Below are 26,902 nucleotides of genomic sequence, written 5' to 3'. Positions count from 1 at the left end.
GGCTATGTTACCCGACATACGGCTTCATCCTGCCGGCTGTCCCTCCGCTGTCTACTTGTCTCCCCTGGCCGTCTCTGAAGGTCACCCACCCCCCAGCGAGGACGCCTGGCAAACATCCTGGGAGGCGGGCTGTGTGACGTCAGGTCCGCGGCTTGCACCTGAACAACCTCGTCAAGTGGGGAAGCCGGTCCTTCCCTAGTCAAACTTCCAGCCCTGTCTTCCTTTCAGCCTCAGTGGGCGACCAGGCTGGGCCCAGACTTGTGACCCGCAGACACGGCGAGACGGAACGCGAGCGTTCTTTTCACTCGCCGAGTTTGTAATGACTTGTTATTGCATCGTAGATTAATACCAGGTCCTTCCTGAGGACTCCTCCCGGCGCTCCTGTCCCTTCCCTGAGGCCTATATATTTTAGTCATTCATCTGGCTGACTGTCTAGTCCCCAATTAGAACCTAACTGGAAGACAGACCCTTTATCCGTCTTGCTCCCTTCTGTATCCCTAGCACTTCTGCACTTAGAATACACAGTAGGTGCTCAATAAGTGTTCGCTTAGTGACTTTTGTTATGTATCTCTGCCAGACATCTGTCACCTCTCCCGTCTCCTGTTTCTACCTGGTGGTGTGCCCGGCGTGGTGGTAAGTGATTTTAGGGATGTGCCCAACACAGGGGTTGGCTCCTGTCATGTGAATGACGACCATGTGGGAGCACTTTCCATCAAGGCGGCCGGGGGTCCCGACCCCATCCCCTGGGGCTGAGGGGCAGGGTCGGGGTCCTAGGGTTTCAGTTGCCTTTGACCCCTTCCTCCGGAGCCCAGCACCTTGTGAACCCCGGACAGGTAGCCAGGTGCGGGGTGCGGCTGCCTGGTGGGAGGGCTGGGAGGCCAGAGTAAAGCCTAACGACGTAACCTGTAGGCAGGGGGAGCTGGGGAAGACTGCCGGGCAAGCAGGCGCCACGTCGAATGTTGGCAACGAGCAGCTGAGGTGGCCTGAGGCGTGTCCAGCAGTCTTGCTCCCCAGGACTGGGGTGGGATGGGGACGACTGCTTTTCCTACGTCCCTCTTGGTGGTAACAGTGCCCCGCCCCATTCAGATTCCACCACCTGATGTCTTTGGCCTGGTCACTCGAGGTTTTCTATCACCCTGGCTACGGTGATTCATTCAGGGATGGACACGTGACCCATGTCAGGCTGGTGAGAGTCACCTTAAGGCTCCTGTTCAAATCACTGCTTGGTTTCCTACACTGAATGGCTGAAAGTCATGGTGAGTCTGCCACCATGAGGGAAAAGCCTGCCTGAGAATGAAGTCAATTCAAAGGAAGCTGGCTGAGGGATGGAAAATGAAAGCTTCCTGACATTATTGTGTGACTGCTGGATCCAGCCATGCCTGAAGCCAATAGAGCCTTGGACTTTCCGGTTACTTTAGTTCCTGTATTCTTTTTTTTTTCGAAGTTTATTTATTTATGTATTTGAGAGAGAGAGAGAGAGAGAGAATGAGTGGGGAAGGGGCAGAGAGAGAGAGAGAGAGAGAGAGAGAGAGAATCCCAAGCAGGTTCCGCGCTGTCAGCACAGAGCCCGACACAGGGCTCAAACCCACGAACTGTGAGGTCATGACCTGAGCCACAATCAAGAGCTGGATGCTCAACTGAGCCACCCAGGCCCCCCCCAGTTCCTGTATCTCCTTCATCTTATTATTACCTTTTGGTCTTATCTGGTTTCTGCATACAGCCAAAGGTGTCCCAGCCTCTGGCCCCAAGCCTGACATTAGCACTTTCTCTCGTCCACATGGGGTATGGTTTTGGGTCCTATCAACCAGATCAGAGACTCTGAAGCTGACCAAACCCATAATGTCAATGCCTGTAGAGTCTTTAGTGGGTCACATTCTTTCTATTTACAGGGGTGGCTCAAGGTTTCAGAGACGCAGGAACAGAGAGGCTGCGGGGCTTGAAATCCCAGCTCCTCCTCTGATGTGTCACGTGACCTCGGGCAACCTCACCTCCCTGGGCCTCAGTAGACAGGGTGACAGTAACATCCACCCCACAGGGCTGTTGGGATGCTTCCATGAATTACACGGCTCAGACCCGGGCTGCAGAATAAGGACTGGACAGCACACCTGTTATCCTAACTCTCCTTCCAGGTGGGGACCCTGGGAGCCAAAGACGGAGAGGAATGTGTTGAGGCAGGCAGGCAAAGAGCCAGGAGCCTTGCCTTGAACCCACACACCCACCTTCTAGAGCTGTCACCAAGCTTTCCTCCCAAGGGATGGAAGTCAGGCCAGATAAGCGCCTGAAGGGCAATTTATCCGCATTTCAAAAAAACCATCTGAGCTGGTCTCCAACAGCTGCTGCTGCGGTTACCTGCCTTTCTAGAGCTCCCTGCCCCAGATGAGGCAGTTTCCTGCCAGAATGTGTCACCTCCAAGGTCAGCCCAAGGAGAATGCCGGCTGAGGGCCCACAGGGTCCTGGAGGAAGGATGGGAGGGAGACCGGTTCCCTCTGTGCTGTGGCCAACACCCCCCGACGGGGGCGGCAGGGTCCCTCCCTGAGAGCCACCCCAAGGGTCACCAGGCCCCACAGAAGTCAAGGTGGCCTTCCCGCACGCTGGCGCAGCACACGCAGCCCGGCCCCGATTCCCTGGCGCTCTGCCCGCCACAGACCATCTGTTTTCACAGGTGCTAACGGCCCCCGGTCTCTCCTTCCCCAGCAGAGGGGTATAAAATGTGCCGGAACCCACCCCGGGTGACATAATCACCGTTTCGCTTGGCACTGAGAGGCTCGCCTGCCCAATAAAGTGCTGCCCGAGGGAGTGGCTTGGGGCTAAGCGGTTGGGCCACCTGCTGCTTGCCCACCCCGGGGGGGGGGGGGGGGGCGGGGGGGGGCGATGGAGGCCCCAGAGGTCTCCCTGGAGGAGGGGGGCCCTGGGGCGTGATGCACTCACAGCGAGCCGGCCTCCACGTTGGGGCCCCTCACGTAGAACGGGACCCTGATGTCAAACTCGTACGGCATGGACTTGCCCTTCACCAGGCCGAACTGGCCGATGTGGTAGCCGTGGTCTGCGGTATACATGATGTACGTGTTGTCCAGCTCGCCCGTCTCGACCAGCATGTTGTAAATCTGAAACGCGGGCGGGCCGGTGAGGGGCGCAGGGAAGGGGTGCGGACGCCCTGCCACCCGGGCCCTCTCGGGGGGCGGAGAGGTGCCTGTGCTCTCGGGCCGTCCCTCCTGTTTCAGGCCCTCCCTGCGCCTCGCTGCTCAGCGGGGGTCCCCGGGAAGGACACGTTCATAACCGCAGCCTCCCCACCTCCTGTCACTTGCTGCCCCCCCCCCCTTCTTCACAGTGCTTCTCCCATCTTGTCTGCATGGTTGTGGCTCGTCTGTCCCCCGAATTAGAATGTGAGCTCCATCAGGACAGGGACTATGGTCACCTTGTTCTCTGCTGTATCCCAAGGCACTGGCCATTTGGCCAATGCTGCTGAACGAACGAACGAACGAACGAGTGACGCCGGGCTGTGGCCTGGGGCAGGTGCCGGTGACGCTCGGCAGGCCTGTCCCACGGAACCTTCCGCAGCGTCGGGACCTGTGCTGTCCAACATGGTGGCCACCAGTCACGCATGTCTACTGAGCCCCTGACCCACGGCCGGTGCGACTAGGGAGCTGGACTTTAAACAGTCCTGAGTTCGATTACATTTAAATAGCCACGCACAAATTAAAAAAAAAATCTCTACGCAGCGGAATATTACTCAGCCGTGAAAAGAAAGGAAGTGCAGATATGGGCTGCCACACGCACGGATCCATCTCGAAGACGTGATGCCGAGTGGAACAAGCCAGCCACCGGCGACCACGCAGCGTGGGATTCGACTCACGGGAAACATTCGGAAGACGCAAATCCACCATAAGTTAGCGGTGGCCTACACACAAAGGGTGAGGGGGTCCCGGGGGATGACGGCGAAGGGCCACGGGGCTTCTCGCCGGGGTAACGGAAACCTTCTGGAATTGACCGTGGCGGGCACACGGCTCCGCCAATGTATCAGGGCCGCTGAGCTGTATACTTGGGAGTGAATTGTAGGGGACGTGCGTTGTATCTCAACTAAGCTGCTCAAGAATGTGAGCTGCCGTGTCACCTGGCTGCCATAGCAAACAGAACAGATCCCGCACCGGAGTTTCACGGAGGCAGGGGCGTGCGTCGGGGCGGCTCAGGCCATCTCCCCGGGCCTGCGGCCCTGCCCGCTCCTCCCGCCCCCGTTTCCGCTCCTGTCCAGCCAGGCCGGGAGCCGGGCGAGGACGGGGAGGCTCCGGGGCCTGCACGGTGGCCGCGGGCTCGGAGGGGGCGGGGGCCTACCGTCTCCATGGAGTCGTCCACGGACATGAGGGTCTGTAGGCGCTTTCGCTGCAGCATGTTGGTGAACTCCATGTGGATGGGCTTCATGGGCCCCGTGTAGCGCATGATCCAGTGCTTGTCCGGGTTGGGCGCGTAGTTGTAGCTCGGTGTGCTGGGTGGGGGGAGGGGGGTCAAACGTACACCCAGGTCAGGCGGGTGTGGGGCCCACCCGCATCCCCCGGGGCCCCCAGACCCCCTGCCTCGGGTGAGCAGTCTCCTGTGCCACGTGTGCGCCCGTCCGGGGAAGCCGTGACGCGTCACGGGCTCCGCTAAACCTCCGTCGGTGTTTCTCCGGCGGGTGCTGTGCCCGTGGGCGGGCCGGGGGTCACCCAGTGTTAAGTGACCCGGGGCCATACGGTGAGAACGGCAGCGTCTCCCGGTCGGGCCCTGCCAGCCCTCCCGCTACATCAGGGCCAAAGTCACAGGCGGACAGCTCCCCGGAATCCACGCGGCTCTTTTTTTCAGCAGGGGAGAGGCTCACGCCCAGAGCCTCCGGCAGGCCAGGCCCCCCACTCAAATTTCTCAGCCTTGCGTTGATTTTTCAGTTACCCCGGGCAACTGCCAAGCTCTGGCGATTAAGGCACGACTAGGGAATTTCCTCTTGCAATAGATTGGGGTTAAAAAAAAAAGAAAAGAAAAGAAAAAGGAAGTTGGCTACAACGTTAGGTCGAGAATAGTCATGCGTGTACGGGGCCCCTGGACGTACGTGTGTCACAATTATTCTTCCCGTTCGCTCTCTTCTCTCATTTACTGAAGAGGAAACAGAGGGTCGGAGGAGTTCGGGGGCCTGCCCACAGCCTCCCTGAGCCGGCGGTGGAGCCAGGGGACTCCGTGATTTCTGCTGTGGGGTCCGCTGGGACTAACGATAACCGGACAAGGAACCATACTCTCTGACTTCTACGGGGCGCTTACGCTTGCCACGCGCTGGGCCCGGCTCGAAGGGTTCACCGCCTCCGGCCGTCTAACACTCAAGGTCCTAGGGGCGCGTGCTGTGCTTATTGTCCTCGTGAGAAATGAGGAGACTGAGGCCCAGCGAGGGCCTAACTTGCCAAAGGCCGAAGAAGCGGGGCCTCAACTCCAGGACTGGATATGGTCACTTCCTGCCACAGTGACACGTGGGCCCGTCCAGAGACCCTCCTATCCACGAGTGCTCGGGCATGACTTTTGCCAAGACACTCCTGCTGGAGGACGTAGCAGAAAAGTCCCCTCCGGTCTGGTCTCACCCTCCCCCGTCAAAGCTGAAAATAAAGTTGGAGTTTCCACTGCCTGAAGACAAAAGGCTTTTCAAACCGGCTATTAAGGGGCCAAGGGGCTGTGCGCAGGGAAGAGGCTGTGTTTGTCGAGATGGCAGAAAGCTCGCTAGCGTCTCACCTGCCCCACCAGGACCTTCCCAGAGTCTCGAATATCAGATATCGTTCGGGGAGAGGAGTTATGGAGACCGTTGCTATGTGGAGCGGGGGGCGGGGGGTGAGTCATAAGTCTTGAGATTCCTTCTGGACTTTGCTTTGAGTCCCTGGCTGGTCTCCCGCCGCTAAATCCAGCCCAGCCCCCCAGCCTCCTTTGATTAAGGGCAAGGCCTCACCGTCCTGTGGGCCGGCTTAGGGCCTGACCCGCATGTAGAACGTTCCCAGGAACAAGCCCCCCCGCCCCGCCCATCCCCCACGCAGAACGAAGGGGGCTGCTGGGGGCCAGGGCTGCGTGGACACAGCCTCAGAGCCATTTGGCCGTGTGGGAAAACTGTTCCAGAAGGCCCAAGGGGCCAGATTCCAGGACGCAATTTTGAGCAATCATCCCTGAATCTATTAGGTTCTACTAGGCTGGGTGTCTGCCCTCGAGAACAGGAGGACAGGGAGGAGTGGGTCTGTCAGGAGTCTGGGGGGGGATGACTTCTGAAGGCCTCTCTCTGGAGACCTCTTTTGGAGGAGGATGTCAGAGCCAGGAGGCGGCAGGGCCTGGGGCCCCTGTCGGCCAATGCCCGTTTGCGGGTCCCCTGCATAAGGCCAGGCTCCTCCGGGGACAGAGCCACACTTTCTGAAGGGCCCAGCCGTTGGCTGAACAAAGAGGGGAAAGCCTCAGCTCAAGACTTCGAGCCCTGTCCACAAGAGCCTGGCTCCCACAGGTTATAAAAGGCCTGTGAACCCACCATCAGATGCCACACCTCAAAGGAAGCTCTGGGGGCTGGTGGGGGTTGGGGTGTCTTTGCGTGTGTGTGTGTGTGTGTGTGTGTGTGTGTGTGTGTGTGTGTGTTTGTGCATCTGTGTGTCTTCACGTTTGTGTGCACGCGTCTGGGTGTAGAGCTGGGCTTATATGCCTGTGTATATGTGTCCGTGTCTTTGTGTGTCCATGTAATCTGTGTGTACGTATCTGCGTCTGTGTTTATGCATTTGTGTATCTGTATCTGTTTGTAAATCTGTGTCTGTGTGCTTCTGCGCATGTTTGCGTATCTGTATCTTTGTATCTGTGTGTGTGTGGGTATCTGTGTCTATGCGTGCCCGCCTTTGCACACGCATTCATGTACCTTTGTATGTGTGTGTGTATGTGTGTGTATATGCGTGTGCACCTGCATACGTATCTATTTGCATCTTCGTGTATCTGTGCCCCTATCTGTATCTTCGTGTCTGTTTGTGTACGTGTGTGCGTATGCGTTCGTGCCTGCTGCGTGTATCTGTTTGCATCTCTGTGTGTTTGCACAGGTGTGTGCAGCAGGGGGCGGGACGGGGCCCTGGGCAGGTGGAGGGGGCCGCGCCGCGTCAGGCAGCACTTGCGGGAGCCCACGGGGACCACTGCAAGAACACGACACCAAACTTGAGTGGGTGACAGTCTGACAGGAGCCTCCCGACAGGAAGATCTGCAGCTCTGACCCACCAGCAGGGCCCTGTCCCCTCCCCGCCCCCCCCCCCCCCCCCAGACTGTCATAATTAAATACCCCAGCTGCAGAACCTTCTGGGTTTTGGTTCTAGTGAGGAAGTGATTATACCCCGGAGATAAGAGAGCCTTCCCAAACAGACCCCTCATAAGGCGAGGGGGGTGGTTCTGGGTAAGTAATAGCAGGCGTTACTCATGTTCAATTTCTGTAATTTCCATTTCAAAGGGGAAATAAGCGAGCAGGCAATGTCAAGCCACCTCGTCCAGGGCTGCTGGTGGGGAGGGAAGCCAGAACCTCTCTTAAAGGAGAAGCTGCGGAAGCAGGGTGTGCCCCCCGCCCCCCAAGGTAGGACTGAGCTGGCCACGCCCCCTCCCACAAAGGGGAGCCGCTGGAGGGGGTGGAGGTGGGGGGGGGAGGGCAGGCAAGTCAGGTGTGCAGACAGGCGGTGCTGCGGCCGGACGGGTGAGCTGGGCGCCGCAGCCCCTGGAACGCGGTTCGCCATCTGTCCGACTGTCCTCCCCAAAGACCAGGGGGATCAGGAGGTTAACACACCGCCTCATCCTCTCGGAGCCACGTCAGGGCGCTGTCAGAAAGTAATTAGATGCGAAGGGCAACACATCCTGATCGTAATGAAAATTAAACGCCCGGAATATTCAGGCCGATTCCAAAGTGCCCTGTCCTTGTCGCCCCAATGTCGCAGCCAGGGCTGCGGCGTATCATTGCTAAGCGGGAGGTGGTTTGAGGCAGAGAAGGAGAGAACTTTCCAGAGCGATTTACTAAGCAGCTGGAGGGAGGAGGACTGGACAGGAGGGCAGAGAGAGAGGAGGTGTGACTGGGGGAGGGATTCCAAGCTGGCTCTGCCGTTTACCAGCTGCGAGTCACCTTGCCTCTCCGTGCCTCAGTTTCCCCCTCTGTGAAATGGGAATGCCAGGTGCGGTAGGCAGCCCGTGTGACCAATGGAATACGACACAGCGATGGTGTGTCCCTTTTAGATTAGGTTCCAAAGGACCCCGGCTTCCATCTCAGCCTCTGTCTACCCCAGGCCCCCCAGTCCGTTCCTCTGTCTCTGATCATTTGCTCTGGGGGAAGCCAGCTAGAGTTGCCATGTTGTGAGGACACTCAAGCCACCCTGGTCGAGGGGCCGCCATGCGAGTGAGCCCCAGGCTAGACTCAGGCGGCTGCAGCCCCCGCAGACACCTTGATTAGAACCTCAGGAAACCCTGCACTAGAACCTTCCGGAGGAGGAGGCCGCTCCCAGATTCCCAACTCATGGACGCTGTGAGGTCGTGCACGTTTGTGACTTTAGCTGCTCAGTTTCAGGGTAATTTCTTCCGCAGCAAGAGATTGCTAGCATTTCAAGGGTCGTCGTGAACATTCAGGGATTTGGTGTCACCTAAAGGACTGAGCACGGAGCCTGCCACACAGCCCACAGCTCAGTAAAGGCTGGAGAACATGCTCACAGCCTGACGAGGCTATGGACGCCTTCTCAAAAAACACGTTTAAAATGCACAGAATAGGGGTGCCTGAGTGGCTCAGTCGATTAAGCGTCCCACTTCGGTTCAGGTCGTGATCTCACGGTTTGTGGGTTCGAGCCCCGCGTCGGGCTCTGTGCTGACAGCTCACAGCCTGGAGCCTGCTTCCGATCCTCTGTCCCCCTATCTCTGCCCCTCCCCTGCTTATGCTCGCCCCCCCCCCCACCTCGCCCCAAATAAATATAAAAAAAAAGTATAGCATAAAGTACACAGGGTTATGAAGGAAGCCTATTATACTGCAATGCAGTTCTATGCACAGACCCCTCGGGGGAGGATGAGGGCCCCGAGGGAACAGCACTGCCACCTGCTTTGGTCTGTTAGCCAGGCTGGCTGGCTTTGCACCCGGTTTCCCCACAGAAGAGCAGCAGGTTCCCGGGTTCTTTGAACCAGGAGGATCAGAGCGAAGGCAGAGCTCTGTCACTGCCATCACCGTCCCAGAGCCCGACCCTCCCACCTTCGTCACCCGGCGGCTCGGCAGGCAGGACGCCGAAGCTTACATGTGCTGGGACGCGTTGGGGAAGAGGCCTGAGTACTGGGGGGCGGAGTCCTCGGGGCCGTGGGGGGCCGCGTGGCTGATGACCATCAGGACGGGCCTGTGCGGGTACATCTTCTTGGACGTGCGGAAGAAGCTCACGCTGTCGTTGGTGATGAGGTCTGTCAGGTAATCCTGGGGGGCAGGGAGAGACAGGAGAGCCAGTGAGGAGCTGAGCACCCGTGGTGTTAGGTGCCCAGCAGACGCGCTCGGGGCACAGCGGGAACCCAGACAGACAATCCCTGCGTTCCTGGAGCCCATCCTAGGGGCAGACAGACGATAAATGAGCAACTACACGGAACGTCGAATGGTGCTGATGGAGAAAAATGAGGAGAGAGGGGGTCAGGGAGGATAGAGGAGAAATGGCAGTCTGTCAGTCATTCACAACAGATGCTGAAATAATACCAGCTCGCACTTTTGAGTGCTTATGCTATGCGAGGTACGGTTCTGCGTTCACTTCTGTTGGCTTGTTGAAATCCCCGTGTAACTGTAGAAAGTAGGTGGGATGATAATTCCTGTTTTCCAGAACAGGGAAGTTAAATGAATTGCCTGATGTCACGCAGCTGGTAAGTGTTGCAGCCACGCCTCCTGAGTCTTGGTTCCTAAGCCTGAACTCCTTTCCAGGCTCCAGAAAGACCACGAAAGACCCACAGGGTGGGTACATCCCTGTGTTCCTGGCGCGCTGTGCTGGGGGCAGGGACAGCTGAACACGTGACGAAGGAAATAAGCTGTGACCGAGGAGCCGGAGTGGGGGTGTCCTTTGGCAGGGGCAGTCAGGGAGGGCCTCCTGGAGGGGGTGACACTGGAGCTGAGACCTGAGTGATGAGGAGCTAGATGTGGGGAGATTTTTATCACCCTCGGTTGTCTGCCGGGATCCTTGAGGGCGATTTGCTGGGCCTACTCTCAGAGACGCTGGTTTTTAAAATATATATATATATATATATATTTTAATTTTTTTTAATGTTTATTTATTTTTGAGACTGAGAGAGACAGAGCACGAATGGGGGAGGGGCAGAGAGAGAGGGAGACACAGAATCGGAAGCAGGCTCCAGGCTCTGAGCCGTCAGCCCAGAGCCTGACGTGGGGCTCGAACTCACGGATCGCGAGATCGTGACGTGGCTGAAGTCGGACGCTTAACCGACTGAGCCACCCAGGCGCCCCTAAAATATATATATTTTTAATGTTTGTTTATTTTTGAGAGAGGGAGAGAGAGCATGCATGGAGGAAGGGCAGAGAGAGAAGGAGACAGCAGATCTGAAGCGGGCTCTGTGCTGAAAGCAGAGAGCCCGATGTGGGGCTCAAACCCACAAACTGTGAGATCACGACCTGGGCTGAAGTCAGACGCTCAACTGACTGAGCCACCCGGGTGCCCCAGAGATGCTGGTTTAACTGGTCTGTGGCTTTCTTCAGGCACTGGACTTTTAATTTTCTTTAGTTTTATTTTTTAAAGTTTATTTGTTGAGAGAGAAAGAGAGAGAGGGGGAGAGAGAGAGAGAGAGAGAGAGAGAGAGAGAGAGAGAGAGAGCGCAGGGGAGGGGCAGCGAGAGAAAGAGAATCCCGAGCAGGCTCCACGCTGTCAGCACAGAGCCCGATGCAGGGCTCGAACTCACAAAACCGTTGGATCGTGACCTGTGCTGGGATCAAGCGTCGGATGCTTAACCAATTGAACTATCCAGGTGCCCCACACACATTAGACTTAAAAAAAAAATTTTTTTTAACGTTTATTTATTTTTGAGACAGAGAAAGACAGAGCATCAACAGGGGAGGGTCAGAGAGAGAGGGAGACACAGAACCCGAAACAGGCTCCAGGCTCTGAGCTGTCAGCACAGAGCCCGACGTGGGGCTCGAACCCACGGACCGCGAGATCGTGACCTGAGCCGAAGTCGGACGCCCAACCGACTGAGCCACCCAGGTGCCCCCACATTGGACTTTCAAAAAGCTCCCAAGGATCCTGATGTGCAGCCAGGACTGAGAATCACCCATCTAGAGGAAGAGCTCCAGGCGGAGGGAACAGCAGGGACTCCGATGCAGGAACTGAACCTGTTCGAGGACTCTCAGCAGGAAGGAGCAGAAAAGCAGAGGCGTGCAGGGGGTCTCCTGAGAGTCAGACCTGCTTAGACGCCAGGCGGGATGAGAGGAGAGGGGGAAATGTAACGAGCAGGAACTGAGGGCTTTAAAAGCTCAGCTATTAAGGGCTCAGCCGAGAAGCTGAGATGTGCCTGAACTCTTCAGCAGGACGGCATACAGCGGGCGTCCCCGTGCGTCTAAGACAGGACTTCGGGGACACTTGTACTCTATACTAAATGCACAGGGAGAGTCACTGCAGTGGCGTTCATAAAGCAAAAACGTATTGCCGTGACCAGCAACAGGAAGGCGATGAATGAAGTAAATGTAATGCTGTGCTGTGCAGATGTTACACAGAAGCGAATTCGTAGCTACTGAGGTGGAAACGTGTCCAAGATACGCTGTTAAGGGAAAGAACAAGCTACTTTCAAATCCAGGAAGATCCCACCTTTTTGTGGGAAGGGAGGGAGGCGGGGTGGGGAGGGCGGAGGGGTGGAGAGGAGAAGCCAAACCCTTAACTTCATATGAGCACCAAGGAAGAATCTAGAAGGACAGATATCAAAGTGCTAACTGGGGTCTGGGATAAAACAGAGGGGGAGAAAGCCACTTGCTACTTGGTGTACTTTTCCCGAAATACTTTTTATGAATAGTCCTGGGGAGTTATCTGTAGAACCTATTATATAAAAGTAACATTATAGAACACCCAAATCCAAGAGTTGCTGCCACGGTTATGGAGCATGACCCGAAGGCGCAGGGAAAGTTCTTAAAATGACAAAGGTAACTGCGGAACCAGCAGGTGGGTCCGCTGTCTCCGGCTGGTGGGGAACCATGGGCCGCAGCTGCTTGCTCTCCATAGGAACCCCGTCTTCACTGCTTGATTTTGGAACTGTGCGCCTACTTGGCTGTGATGAAACATGTTTTTAAAAAAGCTACTGTGGGCGCCTGGGTGGCTCAGTCGGTCGAGCGTCTGACTTCGGCTCAGGTCACGATCAACCGGTTCATGAGTTCGAGCCCCGCGTTGGGCTCTGTGCTGACATCTCGGAGCCTGGAGCCTGCTTTGGATTCTGTGTCTCCCCCTCTCTCTGCCCCTCCCCAATCGCCCTCTGTCTCTCAAAAATAAATAAATGTTAAAAAAACAATGAAAAAATAAACAGCTACTGTGGACATCTATTCCCAGGAGAGACATACGGCGCCGTGATAGGGCATCCAATTAACAAACTAGGGCTACCTGGGTCCACACGCACAAACCTGCCAGACCTGACCCTGGGTGAAGAAAGCAGGCTGGAGGACACGCACGGCATGATACCGTTTATATACAGGCTAAGAACACAGAAAACGATGCTATACAGTGTTTGAGACGCTTTCCTATGTAATAAGCGCATCCGTGGCAATCAGCAGGAGACGGGTGACCTTCCTGGGAGGGGGCAGGCCAGGAAAGGGGCTCGGGAGGGTAATACGGGGCCCCTGTAGCCTGTGATATTCCACGTTCAGAAGCGTATGTGGTGTCATTACCGTGTCTGACTCTCAAGGCTGGCATGAGGGTCTCGAGCGCTAAGAGGCGCAAAGCTCTTGGCACGGTGCCTTGCACGTAGCCGGCCAACATTATGCCTGTCTTAGCGGTGCGACAGCCTTTCCGCATGCCTGACAGCCGCCCACCTTCCTGGGTCTCCTCAAAGCCACTCCTGCTCTAGCTAAGCCCCTGCTGATCCCTGATGGCTGCAGCAGGGCACCCGCGATGACGTAGGACAAGCTGCACACCCACCTCCCAACCATCCGTGTGGACCGAAGGGGACGCCACCCGTACTCCAGGGGCGGGTGGTGAAGCCCCAGGCTGGCCAACGAGGACACGCCATCTCTCCGGCCACGGTACTTGAGCCGAGTCCAGGTGTCGGAGGGACAAGGGGACCTGGGCCAGGGTGGCGGTGGCATGGTCCAGTCCCGGCTGGGAGCAGATTCAACAGACAGGATGTGTCCATTGGCTGGCTGGGGGGGGGGGGGCAGTGGGCTGGCAGTCATCCCCCCCTCCCCCCCACCCCACGGTTTCTGGCTGGGGTGAAGGGTATAGAGATGGGGGTCCAGGAGAAAGAGAGTGTCAGGGTGTGGGCGGGAGTGCTATATGTTCAGTTCTGGACAAGTTGAGCTGCCTGCCTGGGTCAGTCGTGAAGAAGACGTGAGGGAGGTGGGCTGTTAACAGGAAGGGTAAGACAGGTATGAGGACGAAGCAGGCTGGAAGGTGAATTTTCTAGAACCTGGAGACGAGCCGACAGACGATGAGGAACTCCCCTCTCTGCCCCCCTTCAGTCGTGGGCCGGGCCCATTCCTGCTCTCCAGGGGGAGGTGCTAGACTTTCCCCTGGTGCACTCCTGGCCAGGTGCAGGGGGCTGGGGATGCCAGGTTCTGGGGACTTGGCTCCTACCCGGAGCTTAGCAGCCAGAGCTGGGTCCTCCTGCCTCCCCTCCCCATCCTGACCTCCCGCTGACTTTGATCAGTAAACCAAGAGGAACCCAGTACTTCGGTGGGGATCGCTAGCCAGGGCTCTGGGCAAAAATGTCCATTGCCAATGGGGGTGTGGGGCGTCCTCCCGGGCTCCGTGACAGCCTGGCCCCTCTTGTTCCCAGCCTCGTTCCTCAGGCATGGCCTCTGCCGCTCTCGTTTACGTGCTCACTCAGCAACTACTTGTTGGGTGCCTGTTACCAGGGTTCCGGGCTTCCTGTTAAGGGCTGGGGCTGTGGTCACAGGTCCCTGTCCCCATGGTGACCACAGTCCTGTGCGGGGTGTGGGAAAGCATTCTCATCAGCGGTAAGAAGGCGGCAGGGAACCTGGGAGGGACAGGGAGGTTTTCGCTCACTTAGGATTACCCCTGGCTGCTGGGGATGGGGGGACTGCAAGGACGGGAATGGGGACCATGGCTGATGTGACGGGAAGCTCTGCCCGGACAAACGTGTCCCATGGGTGCCTCCTGGGAGATCTGCCCACGGAAGCCCGTGGTTCTACCTCTTTTTGAACTTGGGTGAGATAAGCCAGCTCACCCCAAAGCTCTCAGGGCCCCTCCCCAGATGGGAGTCTCCTGGCTTCCAGAACTAGTTAACTGTTCTGCTTGGGAAGCCCACTTGTGGGCTGCTTTCGGGCTGTGCCTTGAGACAGATGACTGTGCCCCTGAGACCTGGTTTGAGGGGCAGGGCGGGGGTTGGGGGTTGGGGGGGGTTGCCCGCACCCTGGCGCAGCTCTCGAGCCCACCTCTCGATGTTTTCTCCACTTGGCAAGTCAACCTTCTGTAACTCCGGGACGGTCTCCTTTTCTGAGCCACTGGCTTCCTCCGTCTAAATTATATTCTACATCATAATGCGGACACTGCACCCTCTACAGCCCCTTGTGTTCAAAAGAGGTTCATGTCCCTTTAAGGAGCAATCATATTTCATGAAGCTGAGGGCTCTGGAGTCAGCAACACTGGGTTCACACCCCGGCTTTATCACCTGCTATCTGTGGGCCAGCGGCTCGCCTTTGTGCCCCTCAGAAAGCACCTTTCCGCCTCTAAAACATGGGCCCGATAACAGTCCCTTCTTCAGATGGTGGGAGCATTTCACACGGGAATGAAGCACTTGGCAATACCCTCGGAGCCAGACCTCACGCCTTTGTATTTTTTGTCTGCTCCATCGTTCCCGCCCCTCCCCGGCCCCCAAACAAAATTACTAACGCGCATGGGGTGGTTTACACCAAGCATCAACAAACCTTTTCTGTAAAGGGTCAGATAGGAAACATTTGAGGCTTTGCAGGCCGGAGGTCTCATTTGCATTACTCACTGCCACTGTAGCAAGAGAGCAGCCGCTGGGTAAATGAACGGGCCTGTCTGCGCTCCAGTAAAACCTTATGCGGCCAAACCGCAAATTTCATGTCAGTTTCACAAGTCAGGAGAAGAGCGCTGGTCACATGTTGCTGTTTTTGTGATTTTTTCCCCAGCTAGTTAAGAACATAAAAAGCCCTTCTAAGCTCAGAGGCTGGACAAAAACACTTGGCCGGCAGGACTTGACCCATGGGCGGCAGTTCAGAGAATGGATTTGGAGGCCAGATGGCCTAGGCTCGGATGATACCGCTTTACCACTCACTAGCTGTGTGGCCTAGTTCCTTAGCCTCTCTGTGCCTCAGTTTCCTCGTGTGCTGGTTGTGAACAGTAACTATGGTGAGACATACATGGGCTAATTCAGGTGGAACGATTCCAATAGTATCTGGTGCACGTTAGGTCTAAGGGAGCGGGAGTCATTATTCCTCAAGAATCACGCGGCTGTGGGGGCGCCTGGGTGGCTCAGTCGGTTGAGCGTCCGACTTCGGCTCAGGTCACGATCAACCGGTCCGTGAGTTCGAGCCCCACGTCAGGCTCTGTGCTGACCGCTCAGAGCCTGGAGCCTGTTTCAGATTCTGTGTCTCCCTCTCTCTCTGATCCTCCCCTGTTCATGCTCTGTCTCTCTCAGTCTCAAAAATAAATAAACGTTAAAAAAAAAAAATTAAAAAAAAAAATCACGCGGCTGTGTTTTCCACGCGAAAATGAAAACAGTACAAACAAATCTGGTTCCCTTTGATTACTCCTCACACCCCCCTGCTTCCAATCTTGGCCCCTTTGGGCCTTAACCAGGAAGTATTTTTTTCAGATGCCTTGTTACACGTGTTAGAGTATGGCTTTATGCATCTTTTTACATCGGTTGGATCACACTGTGTATATTTTCTTTCTTTCCTTTCCTTTCCTTCTTGGTCTCTTCCTTCCTTCCTTCCTTCCTCCCTTCCTCCCTTCCCTCCCCTCCCCTCCTTCCTTCCTTTTCCTTCCTTCCTTCCTTCCTTCCTTCCTTCCTTCCTTCCTTCCTTCCTCCCTTCCTTCCTTCCATTCCACATGGCAGGGAACAAAGCAAAGTCACACGCCTGCCTTCATGGCCTTGTACTCTAATGAGAGGAGACAGATGTTAACAAGTGACCCAGGGATACACACAGGTGTGGTGATCACTGCGGGGGCAGGAGAGTTGGGGTGCGATGCCCTGGGCTCGGGGTGCTCTAGGAGACATCTGAACTGGGGCTTACAGGAGCTCTCTCTGCAACCCGCTCTTTCCATCAGCCCCGTGTCCAAAGCCCTTCTGATGGCGTTACATACAGATCTCCTCATCTTTTTCTAGAAATTCTCCAGGGTAGGGTCCCTTTGTGGTCTTTTAATCATTTCTTGCATTGGTGGCCCTTGTGGATTTCTTTCAATGACAAAGCTGCAATGAACAACTCAACGGTCCCAACCTGCATAGAGGGAGGCTTCTCCACGACAGAAAAGCGCAAATGACAAAGGGCGGCTCAAAGGGTGGTCTCATTCGAGTTTACAGACACCGCTGTTCCTTAGGGCCTTTCCACCACCTGACCCTCATCATTCCCCTCTCCCACTGGTCCCGCCTTCTCTGGTCCTCTTTGGTGATCAGTGCGTGTGCCACATCACTCTTTTGTCATCATTGCTGCCGCTCTGTCCCCCTGCCATCAGGACCCTTTTCATGGCATCCAGCCTTGGGATTAGTGACTCAGAACAGAGACCTCAGAGGGCCTTTGAGGGGACCTCCGGAAGGACTGTCACTTCCTCCCGAGCTGGGCCTCTTGCTGAAGCCACTGAGGGCAGCGACACACAGGCATCTCACTCCTCAGAGTGCTGGAGCAGGGAGCCCCAGGCAACTCCGAGCTCCCTCTCGCTCCCGCCCAGTGCGACGGCTCCCACTGCCTGCTGCCCGCCCCGGGTCTGAACCCTGGACCTGAGCCAGCTCTGACCCCAAAGGGGCCCCCATCCCTCTGTTCCCAGGCCTCTGGGAACAGGGAGCCCAGGAATCCTCCCACGGGGCTCATTCACAGGGGAGATGTGTCTGTGGCAGGAAACGGGGTAAGTAGCAGCCACGGCATGTTCCGTCCTCAGCCCCAGAGGGACTCTGAGTCTCCCTGGATAACTTGATTACAGGGCTGCTCTGAGACCAGGCATGGACGTGGTGAGGAATTTTAACAAGGACGGAGTGGAGTTTTCTAGGTAGTGGACGATGTGCCTGTGCTGAGTCTGGGAGGAGAGAAGCAGCGTGTTCAGCCCCAAGACACTATAATCTGTATTTCTAATGTACAAATCCCCCCATCAGGACTTTGGAATCAATTCACTCGGAGGTAATGGAGGCCTGAGACCCAGGGTGAGGGGAGAGGGTGCTGTCCAGGCGATGTCACACGTGGTTGCTGCCACCAGGGCCTGAACGATCAGACTCAGTAAGGGGGACACATGAGTGGGATCCTTGGTCAAAGGCAGGAGGGATCCCCAAGTGTGCAGTGTTTCCAGAAGGGGAGTGGGATAGGGTGCTTTTAGGCCACTGAGCATCCCGCCCATTTTCATTTGGACTCTATTCTCAGCCAATGTTCCAGGGTTTGGCTCCAGAGTGGGGCTCCCGCTGTCCCTGCCTCTGGCTAGGAAGTGGGGCAGGTGACTTACAGCCCATCAAAACCCTGCATCCCCTGGCCACACCGATTGGTCCGGGGACAGACATGTGACTGAGCCAAGAGCCAATGAGATGCAGTGAGATTTGCTGGGAATCCTGGGAAGGAGACTCCCTCACTTGCAGCTGGGCAGGAAGGTGAAACGTGGAAGGGCGGCCATATTGCTACAAGGGGCAGGGAAAGCGAGGGGGGAGGGCGGGAGAGGGAGAAGGGGGAGGGGCGGGAGGGGGAGAGACCGTAGATGGCACCGCAGAGAAGAAAACAGAGCTTCGAGGAGAAAGAAACCACCGCCGAAAGATTTTGTGTGAGCCCCTGGACCCAGCCGTGCCTGATGCCGTTACTGCTGGACCAGTTAAATAAGCGGACGTTTCCTCTTCAGTTGAGCCATTTTGAGTTGAGTTTCTGTTCACAAGCAACTGAGAGAGGCCGGTGTGATTCAAGAAAGGATAAATCCTGTAGTTTGGGGCCCTTGGGGAAGGATTCACAGAAGAGAAGATGGGTAAAACTTGGAAAAACCCAGGGCAGGAGAGCACTAGCAAAGATTTGGGGGTGCTTGTAAGAACGGACAAGGCTGGTCCGGTTGAACTGGCTCGTAGGGAGCTGATGAAGTGGGCAACGGGGCCGATGTGACGGTGTATGTGTGAGTGCACGCACACACGTGGGCCCATCACTTCACAGTTAATAACCCACCTCCACATCCCAGGCTGTGAATGCCTGATCTGTTTTTGTTCATCCCTGGGTACCCAGCACCTAACACAGTGCCTGGCATATAGCAGGCTCTCAACAAATACTTGTTGAGGGGATGCACGAATGACATGACCAAACTTGACTAGTCCGCTCACGCCTCTGATTGCTGGGGATTAGAAATACTACACATAAAACACCCAGCACGGGGGCGCCTGGGCGGCTCAGTCGGTGAAGCGTCTGACTTCGGCTCAGGTCACGATCTCACGGTTCGTGAGTTCGAGCCCCGCGTCGGGCTCTGGGCTGTGTCTCCCTCCGTCTGCCCCTCTGCTGCCTGCACTCTGTCTCTCGCGTCATCTCAAAAATAAATAAACGTTTAAAAAAAAAACAACAACAAAAGCCACCCAGCGCAGTTGCTTGGACCCTAATAGGCACTCAGTAAAAAGATGTGCACGTTATTAAGTATGTACCAGTGTGCCCACTTCCCAGATTTGGGAACTGAGACTCTTAGGAGTAGGTAGCATGTCCAAGGGCACATGATATGTGTCAAGGCGGGGCTCTGCACCCCAGTCCTGCAACTCTAAGACGGGAAGTCACTGCCCGGTCCCCAGAGGGCGGTGGGCAGAACAAGGCAGGGGGCCGCCAAGGCTGTACATCCACGGGTCAGGCACGCTTGATTCATGCAGGATTCTAGGAAATTAGCTGCCATTGTTTAAAAATCAGGAGATCTCACAGGAAAAAAAAAAAACACGCGTCAGTTTGTAGCTTCTGCTGAAAAATCAGAAAACCTGGCCCTCTTGGGCCCACGTTTCTATGCAAGACAGACAGGCCTGATGGACGTTGGCTGCCCCCTCTTGGATACATTCTTCCTAGTCCCCAACACCCACCTGCCGTCTCCCCTACCCCTGGCTTCCCATCCTGTGTGTGTGGCTCCTGTCCCCTGCCGACTTCTGCCTGGGGGCCTTGTGCAGCGATTCAGAGAGAGTCCATCTAGGGAGGGCGGTCATCACACCACCCCACAGAGCCCCGGTTATGACACTCAGCCAGGCCCAGGGTCAGTGGCAGTGAGCGTGGGGAAGAGAGAGGGAAGGGAAGAATGTGTGGGGAAAGAATGGGTCAACTGTGGAGGGGGGGGGGCACACGAGCTGGTTTAGAAGATTTAGTTGGGCCAGGAATATTTGCTAGTGTCCGGAGTTTTGTTTTTTTTAACGGAAAGTTTGGAGGAGACATCACGGTCAGTCCCCCCTCCTCCTCCCCCTCACTTAGGCCAAGAATCAGCAAACTCTAGCCTGTTGACCAGCGGCTGCCTGTTTTTATAAATAAAGTTTTACTGGAACTAGCCAAGCTTACTTGTTTACATATTACCCGCGGTGGCTTTCATACTACAACGGCAGGCTTGGGTCATTGCCATAGCGTCCGTGTGGCTCGTAAAGCCTAAAATATTGGGTCTGTGGCGCCCTAGAGAAGAAGTTGGCTGTCCTGAACTGCTACGCATGGGGTATCACTATGGAGAAAGGGCTTTTCTGATCACCTTCACTTATGTGATCCTCAAAAATCTTTCTGGTAAAACCATAATGAAATGTGGTAAAAAAAAAAAGACGACAATACCCGTGCTGATAAGCACCGTGGAACAACGGGAACCTTTGTAACATTTCTGGCCATAAATCGGGAACCTACACCTGGTTCAGCCACGTAACCTACCGTGTATCCCGGCAATTCTAGGCCCCGGGAGAAGAGTGCGTGTGCCTCCCCAAAGCCCTGTGAGAGGACGTTCCCAGCAGCCTGACTCCTAAGAGACGCAAACTGGAGACCACAATGTCCCCCGGGCGTGAACGGACACCTACCCCCCATCCCCGCAAGGGGGCGCTTCATAGCAGTTCCCGCTGATGACGTGTGGCCACACGGGTGACCGTCACAGGCGTGACGCCAGGTGGAAAAACCCCAACCCGAGAGAGCACACAGCACACGATTCCATTTACGCGAGGTTCTAGAACAGGCACAGCCAATCCATGGTGATAGAAGGGTCGCCTCGGGGGCGGGGTCACCCACACACGACAACGGGGCTGGATCTCAACGTGGTGCGGGGCCAAGGAAGCCGGATTCAGAATGAACGTGCCACAGTGTGCGTCTGCGGGTGGCTGTCCCCGTGGGGGGACGGCTGGTGGGAAGGGTTACACGAGGGGGCTCTCGGGGCTGGCGGGGATGCCCTGCTTGCTGACCTCCCTGGGCGCTGGGTGCACGCGCCTGCTCGGTTTGCGAAAATTCACGGATCGGTACCCTCTGTGCGTGCGCTTTCTGCCAGAATGTTCTGCCCCGGCAGATTGCGGACAACGCTCTCAGAGACTGTTAAGCGAGAGATGAAAACACCGAGATGATACGCGTTGGCTGCGCGAGATCCCTCGTCTAGGGCAGGGTCACCGTCCAAAGCCAGGCAGTGGAGCTCCCGGGTCACCTTCCGCGCTGCCCCCCTCCCCCCCCCCCCCCGTTTCCCACCCCCGCCGAGGGGGCCACGCAGGACGTACCTTGGAGTAATCGAAGCCGTGTTTCTCCTTCACCCCGTTCCGACAGAGCGTGTAGTTGTAAAAACGGGAGTTTTTCAGGAGGCCGACCCACTCCTTCCAGCCTGGTGGCACGTAGGAGCCATTGTATTCGTTAAGATACTTCCCGAAGAAAGCTGGAGGGGGAGAAGGGTCAGGAGGCCACGTGAGAACACGGTCAGCAAGAGCCTTCTCTGCCACCCGACCACCGTGTCCCCGAGGTCTCTCACTGCCCCGAGCCACCGAGCCCTTCGAAAGCAGGCGAAGCCTAAAATAAAATATATAGGATTAGACAGCGAGTAAATTATTCTGAAATGTAATTATCCGAACACTGAAAGAACGTGCCATCTAGTAACCCGCCCTCTCAAAACAGCTGGTCAAGGGCCTTGGGAAGAATAATAATTTCACAGTGGTGACAAGTGAGAACATTTTCTGGCATCTGCAACCAGTGCCGTGGGGCATGACGAGATCGGGGACTCGTACGGACGACCAGACGACAGATCCTCTCGGGTTACGGTGGGTGGTCTACCTTCCTCGCCGAAGGCGATGTTAAGCGACGGTGCAGGGCCATAAAAGTAAGAGTGCGATTCTTTCCCGTGCAGGCTTATGGGCCCCTTGAACCCTGTCTACGACACGGGACCAGAACACAAGAACTGACGTTAGAAAACGAACGGTGCCAATTGTTGCTGGTGATGTGGAACGCGGGCCCTTTATTAACGGCCAGGGCCACGCGGCGGGTCCGCCTCCTGCGGGACCCTGGCTGGCAGCGTCTGCTGAACCTGAGCGCGCTCGCACCTTGTGCCCCAGCGATTCGAACCCTGGGTGTTCGCTCGACGGTAAAGCATTCGTTGGTTCACGAGCGTGAGCAGGACGCGCTGAGGGTAGCGCTCTTCCCGACAGCAGCTAGCTAGCTAGGAGCCAGTCGGATGCCGGTCAACCAAAGGGGTGGCTGAATCCACTGTGGATGTTCCCATCACGGGATGTCGCGTTTAATAACACACACGCGTCTCGGGGCGCCTGGGCGGCTCAGTCGGTCGTGCGCCTGACTCTCGATTTCGGCTCCGGTCAAGATCTCGTGGTCATCAGATCGAGCCCCACGTCGGGCTCTGTGCTGAGCATGGAGACTGCTTGGGATCCTCTCTCCTCTCTCTCCCCCTCTCTTCCTCTGCCCCCCACCCCCGACTTGCGCGTGCGCACGCTCGCTCTCAAAAAGAACAACAACCCAGGCGCGTCTCAACCACCTAATCACGTTAAGAGAAATAAACCAGATATGGAACAACGCACACGGCAGGGTCTCATTCAGAAGATGCTCCAAAACGGGGAAAACGGACGTACGGTGGAGGAAAGCAAGCGGGCAGGGCACGCCTCCCGGGGCACAGTCTCGTTCTCTCTCTCGCTGCAACGTGGGTGCTTCGGCTGGTGAAACCCCACTGAGCTAGGCGTTCAGGAGCCACGCGCTTCCCCGAGTGCACGTTCAACACCGGCCACAGAGCTTAAAGAAAAATGGCCGTGATTCACCTGGAAAGGGATACACCAAAAAACCCTCGGTGGGGGAGGAGGGAGCAGACGAGATCCTCTCGGTGGTACTTTCTTGTTCTTTTTTCTTCTCAGCGAGCAACTGGGAGTTTTAAAAATGACAACCGATAAAGCCAGTTCGAAGTGACCGTTTCTCCAGGGACAGAGGCCCGATGCCGGCTCTCTCCTTCAGATGAGGACACCGGGGCCTCGGAGACACCCGAGAACCAGCACTGAGGGCTCAAGAGTGGGAGAGCTGGGGTTGCTGAAGCGGGTTGCAGGGTGCCTCGTGCCCGGCAAAGTGCGAGTGTTGGGCAGGTGCCTGTTCAGAGCCGAAGATGAGAGGAGACAGACGGGGAGGCGAACATCCACAGGAGAAGGAGTGGCCTGGGGCCGGGCTGTGCTGGCAGCAGAGGATGAGATGACCCCCTGCCCCCCTACCCCCAACCTGGCGTGGGTCGGGAGAGCAGGGATAAGCTGGAGCCCTCCATGGGGACATTTTCCTGGAGACCTGGCAGGTGGCTGGGACCGCCTCGGGGTGGGAAGCCCCCTTAAGGACCCGAGCAGCCAATTCCCGAGTCCCCGTGGCACAGGACAAAGGGACGCACGTCCATTCAATCCTCCCCTGGCACCAGCTGGGCCAGGAGGCTGAGGAAGTACCTCCTGGAAGGATCTGGGCACCAGAGGAGGCGAAAACAGGAAGAGAGGGTCCCGAGCAGCTTCAGGGTAAGCCCAGGGTGGGGCCTCCCTTGGCGTGGCTGGGGGGCAAAGTGGACATAGAAAGAACCCGAGCTTTCCGGGGAGGAGGGGCAGGGAAACTGGCCACCGGGCTCGGAGTCCCGGGTAACATCCGATATTCAGAGAGTAAAAGCAGGTAGGTAGGGGCGCCTGGGCGGCTCAGTCGGCTGAGCGTCCAGCTTCGGCTCAGGTCACGATCTCACAGCTCGAGAGTTCCAGCCCCGCGTCGGGCTCTGTGCTGACAGCGAAGAGCCTGGATTCTGCGTCTCCCTCCCTCTCTGCCCCAACCCACTCTCATTCTGTCTCTGTGTCTCTCAAAAATAAACATTAAAGGAAAAAAAAAGCAGTCAGGTGGCGGGTGTCCACTTACACAGCGACTGTGCGTCCCTGAGCACGTGTGGATTCACATATCTACACCCATTTATTAGGCCCCAATGGTATGCCAGGAGCCGTCCCAGGCGATGGCAACACAGCAGTGAATGAGGCCACCAGAATCCCCGCCCTCTTGGGGTGGACATTCTAGCGGGGGAACTGTGATCACAGAGGTGATGCTGTTGATAAAAACAAAGTGATGAAGAAAATAAAGATGGTGTTCCAACAAAGTGGCTAGAGATGGACCCCGGCAGGTACCAAGGGCTTGAGCAGTCAAGGAAGGCTGCTGAGGACGAATCGGGGGGAATAGGAATACAAGGGAAACTGCTCTAGACAGAGGAAATGGCAAGTGCAAAGGTCCTGTGGCAGGAACAAGCTTGGAGGCATTTGAGGAACACAGGGAAGCCACTGAGGAAGGGAGAAGATGACGTTACAGGGTAGAGGGACCAGATCGTGAGCAGAAGCCACAGGAGGCATGATGGGGAAACTGAAAAGGGCCCACACGTCCCCTGAAATACTATACATCAGATTTTACATGTTGTGTGCATTTTCCTGGAATCGGGACACGTTCTGAAAGCAACCCAAGACCTCAAGTAGCTTCAGAAACATACAACTTCCCTCAGGTTCACCCTGAAGGGTGAACAAAAGCCCCGGGAAAAAGGCACCCTGAATCTCCCTGCTGGGAAAACTGGGTTCTCTCCTAGGTCCCCCAAACCCTGGCTTGGGATCCTATGGTTTGAAGGTCCTGAAGATCTGGACCAAAGGTCTTTCTGATGAATGTGCAGCTTGGAATGCTAAAGAGCTTCAATCTTGGCCCGGCCGGTGGGATAACTTTCTTGGAGGGGGGCCGCCTCAGGAAGCCCACCCCTGCCCATTATCGCCCAATGCCACGGGTGTCAAAGTGGCCGAGGCCATTTCCTCCGCTGGAATGCCCTCTTTCACATCTCTCTCCTCTCTCCAACCCCCAACTCTTAAAAAATCCAGAAAGAGTTTACTATTCAGGCTCCACGAGACCCTAGAAAACAGGGCTTCAGTCAAAGGCTTTTAGTGCCAAATTAGATTTTGCTCTCATTTGATTAGATTTCCCCCAGGCGGTTTTTAAAATGGTTATTCTGGTACCAGTTGAGGTGGGAGAAGCAAATTAGCGTGGGCCCTGGGGCTCCGGGGCTGGGAGATACAGCCAGGAGAATGAGCTGGAATTAAAATCAAGATTAAAAATACAGCCCATGTCCTGGCTGGAGCCCCGAGCGTTTAGCTTTCGCGGCCGGGACGGCGCAAAAGAAAGAACAACCCGGGGGCTGGTGTGGGGGTGGAATAACTTGGCAGGCAGGTTAAGAGGAATTAAATGCCAGGCCAGGAAAGGCCACCAATAATGTGCTGGCTGACGCCGCCCCTCGGGAGCAGGCTGGCATCAGTTGAAAGGATGGAGTGCTCACTGCCTCCCGCGTACCAGGCACAGGGTGGAAATTTACCCCTGGAAGTGGAGACTTTTATTTTGCCTGCTTGATCCTGACTGTGGTCCTTTGGGTACCATTACTTCCTTACTTAAGTCACATGGGCTGATCTTAACTCCAGACGCCAGGGTGGCAGGCATAATCTCAGCCGGACCAATCAGAGGACTACATTCCCCTGGCTACCTGTCATTGGTTCAGGGCCAGGCATGTGACCCAAGCTGGGCCAATGAGAGTGAGCCCTGGGACTTTGAGGGAGCTACTGGAAAAGGGACGTTCTTCGAGATGGCTTAAAGCTGATGGGGACATAAACTTGAAGCTGCTGGCAGCCATCTTGCCACCAAGAGTGGGTGGTTGTTCTGTTTGCTGAATTCAGTTTTTCAGTTGAGCTCTCGCACTTGCAATCAAAAGACCCGAGGAAAAGCAGATGAGACGCTTAGCGGAGAGCAGGGTTTGGCAAAGCAAATCTGGCTGCCACCTGTTTTTGTCAATACTTCTACCTACTGGAACAGAGCCACACCCATGTGTTTATATAGTCGTTATGGCTGCGTGCACACTACGATGGCAGAGTTGAGTTGTTGCAACAGAGACCGTGTGGCTGCAAGTCCAAAACATTTACTACCCGGCCCTTTGTAGGAAGGGATTTTCAACCCTTGGTGTTATGAGCAAAATTCCCTGTGCGGGGTGAGGGATCCCTCAGGGATGGAAACAGGGCTGTGTTTAATCCGGATAAAGAGGTGCCAGAAGTAGGCTCTGAACTGGGCCAAGGCAGTGAGGGGGCTCCAGGGCGCAAAGGGACGACCCACAGACCCAACGGCAACGACAACAAGAACAGAGCAGTCAGTCACAGGCGGTCTTCGCCTTGCGTGGTCCCGATACACGCAAATGTCACTTTCCCCAGTTCAGTCTCCCACAACACGGTTCCGACTTAGCCACCGAGGCTCATTAACTGTAATTGCACAAAGTAACACACGTGGCTACCGGCCCTCCCGTCCACCAATCACTGTGTAAGGAACACGCACATCAGGACCAGGGGCCGGTCACGTCATTTCTTGCAAAGTCTGTCGGTGACCGGTCCCCGTGCACCTGATACTCGGTTCACGCACAGACAACAGAGCGCGTGGCTGGGTTGCCTCCCTGTCTCCTGGTGATACGTCTACAAGACCCGTTACAAAAGTGGATTGTCGAAGGGGAGAAGTGGCCAACAGAGATGAGAGAGAGCAACCAAGTAATGAAAAGCTAGCTGAAGCGGAAACATGAGGGGAAGGGAAAAGGAGCCCGAGAGGAAACGAAGCTGACCGTGGGGATGGTCGACACGCACAGGGCGGGAAGCTCTCCATTTGCAGCCAGACACCTCAGTCACCGATACAATGTGATCATGACAGAAAGGGTGCAGATGTCCCAGAAGAAGGTACGTCAGCAAAAACACTCCACGTTAAAGGGGCCCTCAGATGGGGCGCCTGGTGGCTCAGTCGGTTGAGCATCCGACTTTGGCCCAGGTCGTGATCTCACTGTCTGTGAGTCTGAGCCCCGCGTCGGGCTCTGTGCTGACAGCTCGGAGCCTGGAACCTGCTTCTGATTCTGTGTCTCCCTCTCTCTCTGCCCCTCCCTTTCTCATGCTCTGTCTCTCTCAAAAAATGAATAAACATTAAAAAAAAATTAAAAAAAGGGGGGGGCTTTCGGAGATATGTTGCAACACTGAAAGCTGTGTGTCCTTGGGCAACTAGTTTAATCTTCTGATGCCTCAGTTTCTCCATTTGTAA

The 26,902-nt window shown here is 56.1% G+C and overlaps 1 protein-coding gene across 3 annotated transcripts in view; it reads right to left on the bottom strand.

The window, feature by feature from the left end:
- The window catches only part of SULF2 (sulfatase 2), a 119,153-nt gene that overhangs the window by 18,285 nt on the left and 73,966 nt on the right, over window positions 1-26,902 (bottom strand). For all 3 annotated transcript variants that reach the window (XM_045444322.1, XM_045444323.1, XM_045444324.1), the window contains exons 4-7: window positions 21,049-21,200; window positions 9,264-9,433; window positions 4,330-4,480; window positions 2,929-3,104 (exon numbers count right to left, since the gene is read on the bottom strand). In XM_045444322.1, the coding sequence (XP_045300278.1) occupies window positions 2,929-3,104; window positions 4,330-4,480; window positions 9,264-9,433; window positions 21,049-21,200 (649 nt within the window). The remainder of the gene's footprint in view (window positions 1-2,928; window positions 3,105-4,329; window positions 4,481-9,263; window positions 9,434-21,048; window positions 21,201-26,902) is intronic.

Source organism: Leopardus geoffroyi, chromosome A3, assembly GCF_018350155.1.
Source record: "Leopardus geoffroyi isolate Oge1 chromosome A3, O.geoffroyi_Oge1_pat1.0, whole genome shotgun sequence".
Lineage (NCBI taxonomy): Eukaryota > Metazoa > Chordata > Mammalia > Carnivora > Felidae > Leopardus > Leopardus geoffroyi.
This window is presented reverse-complemented; position numbering and strand designations above follow the sequence as displayed.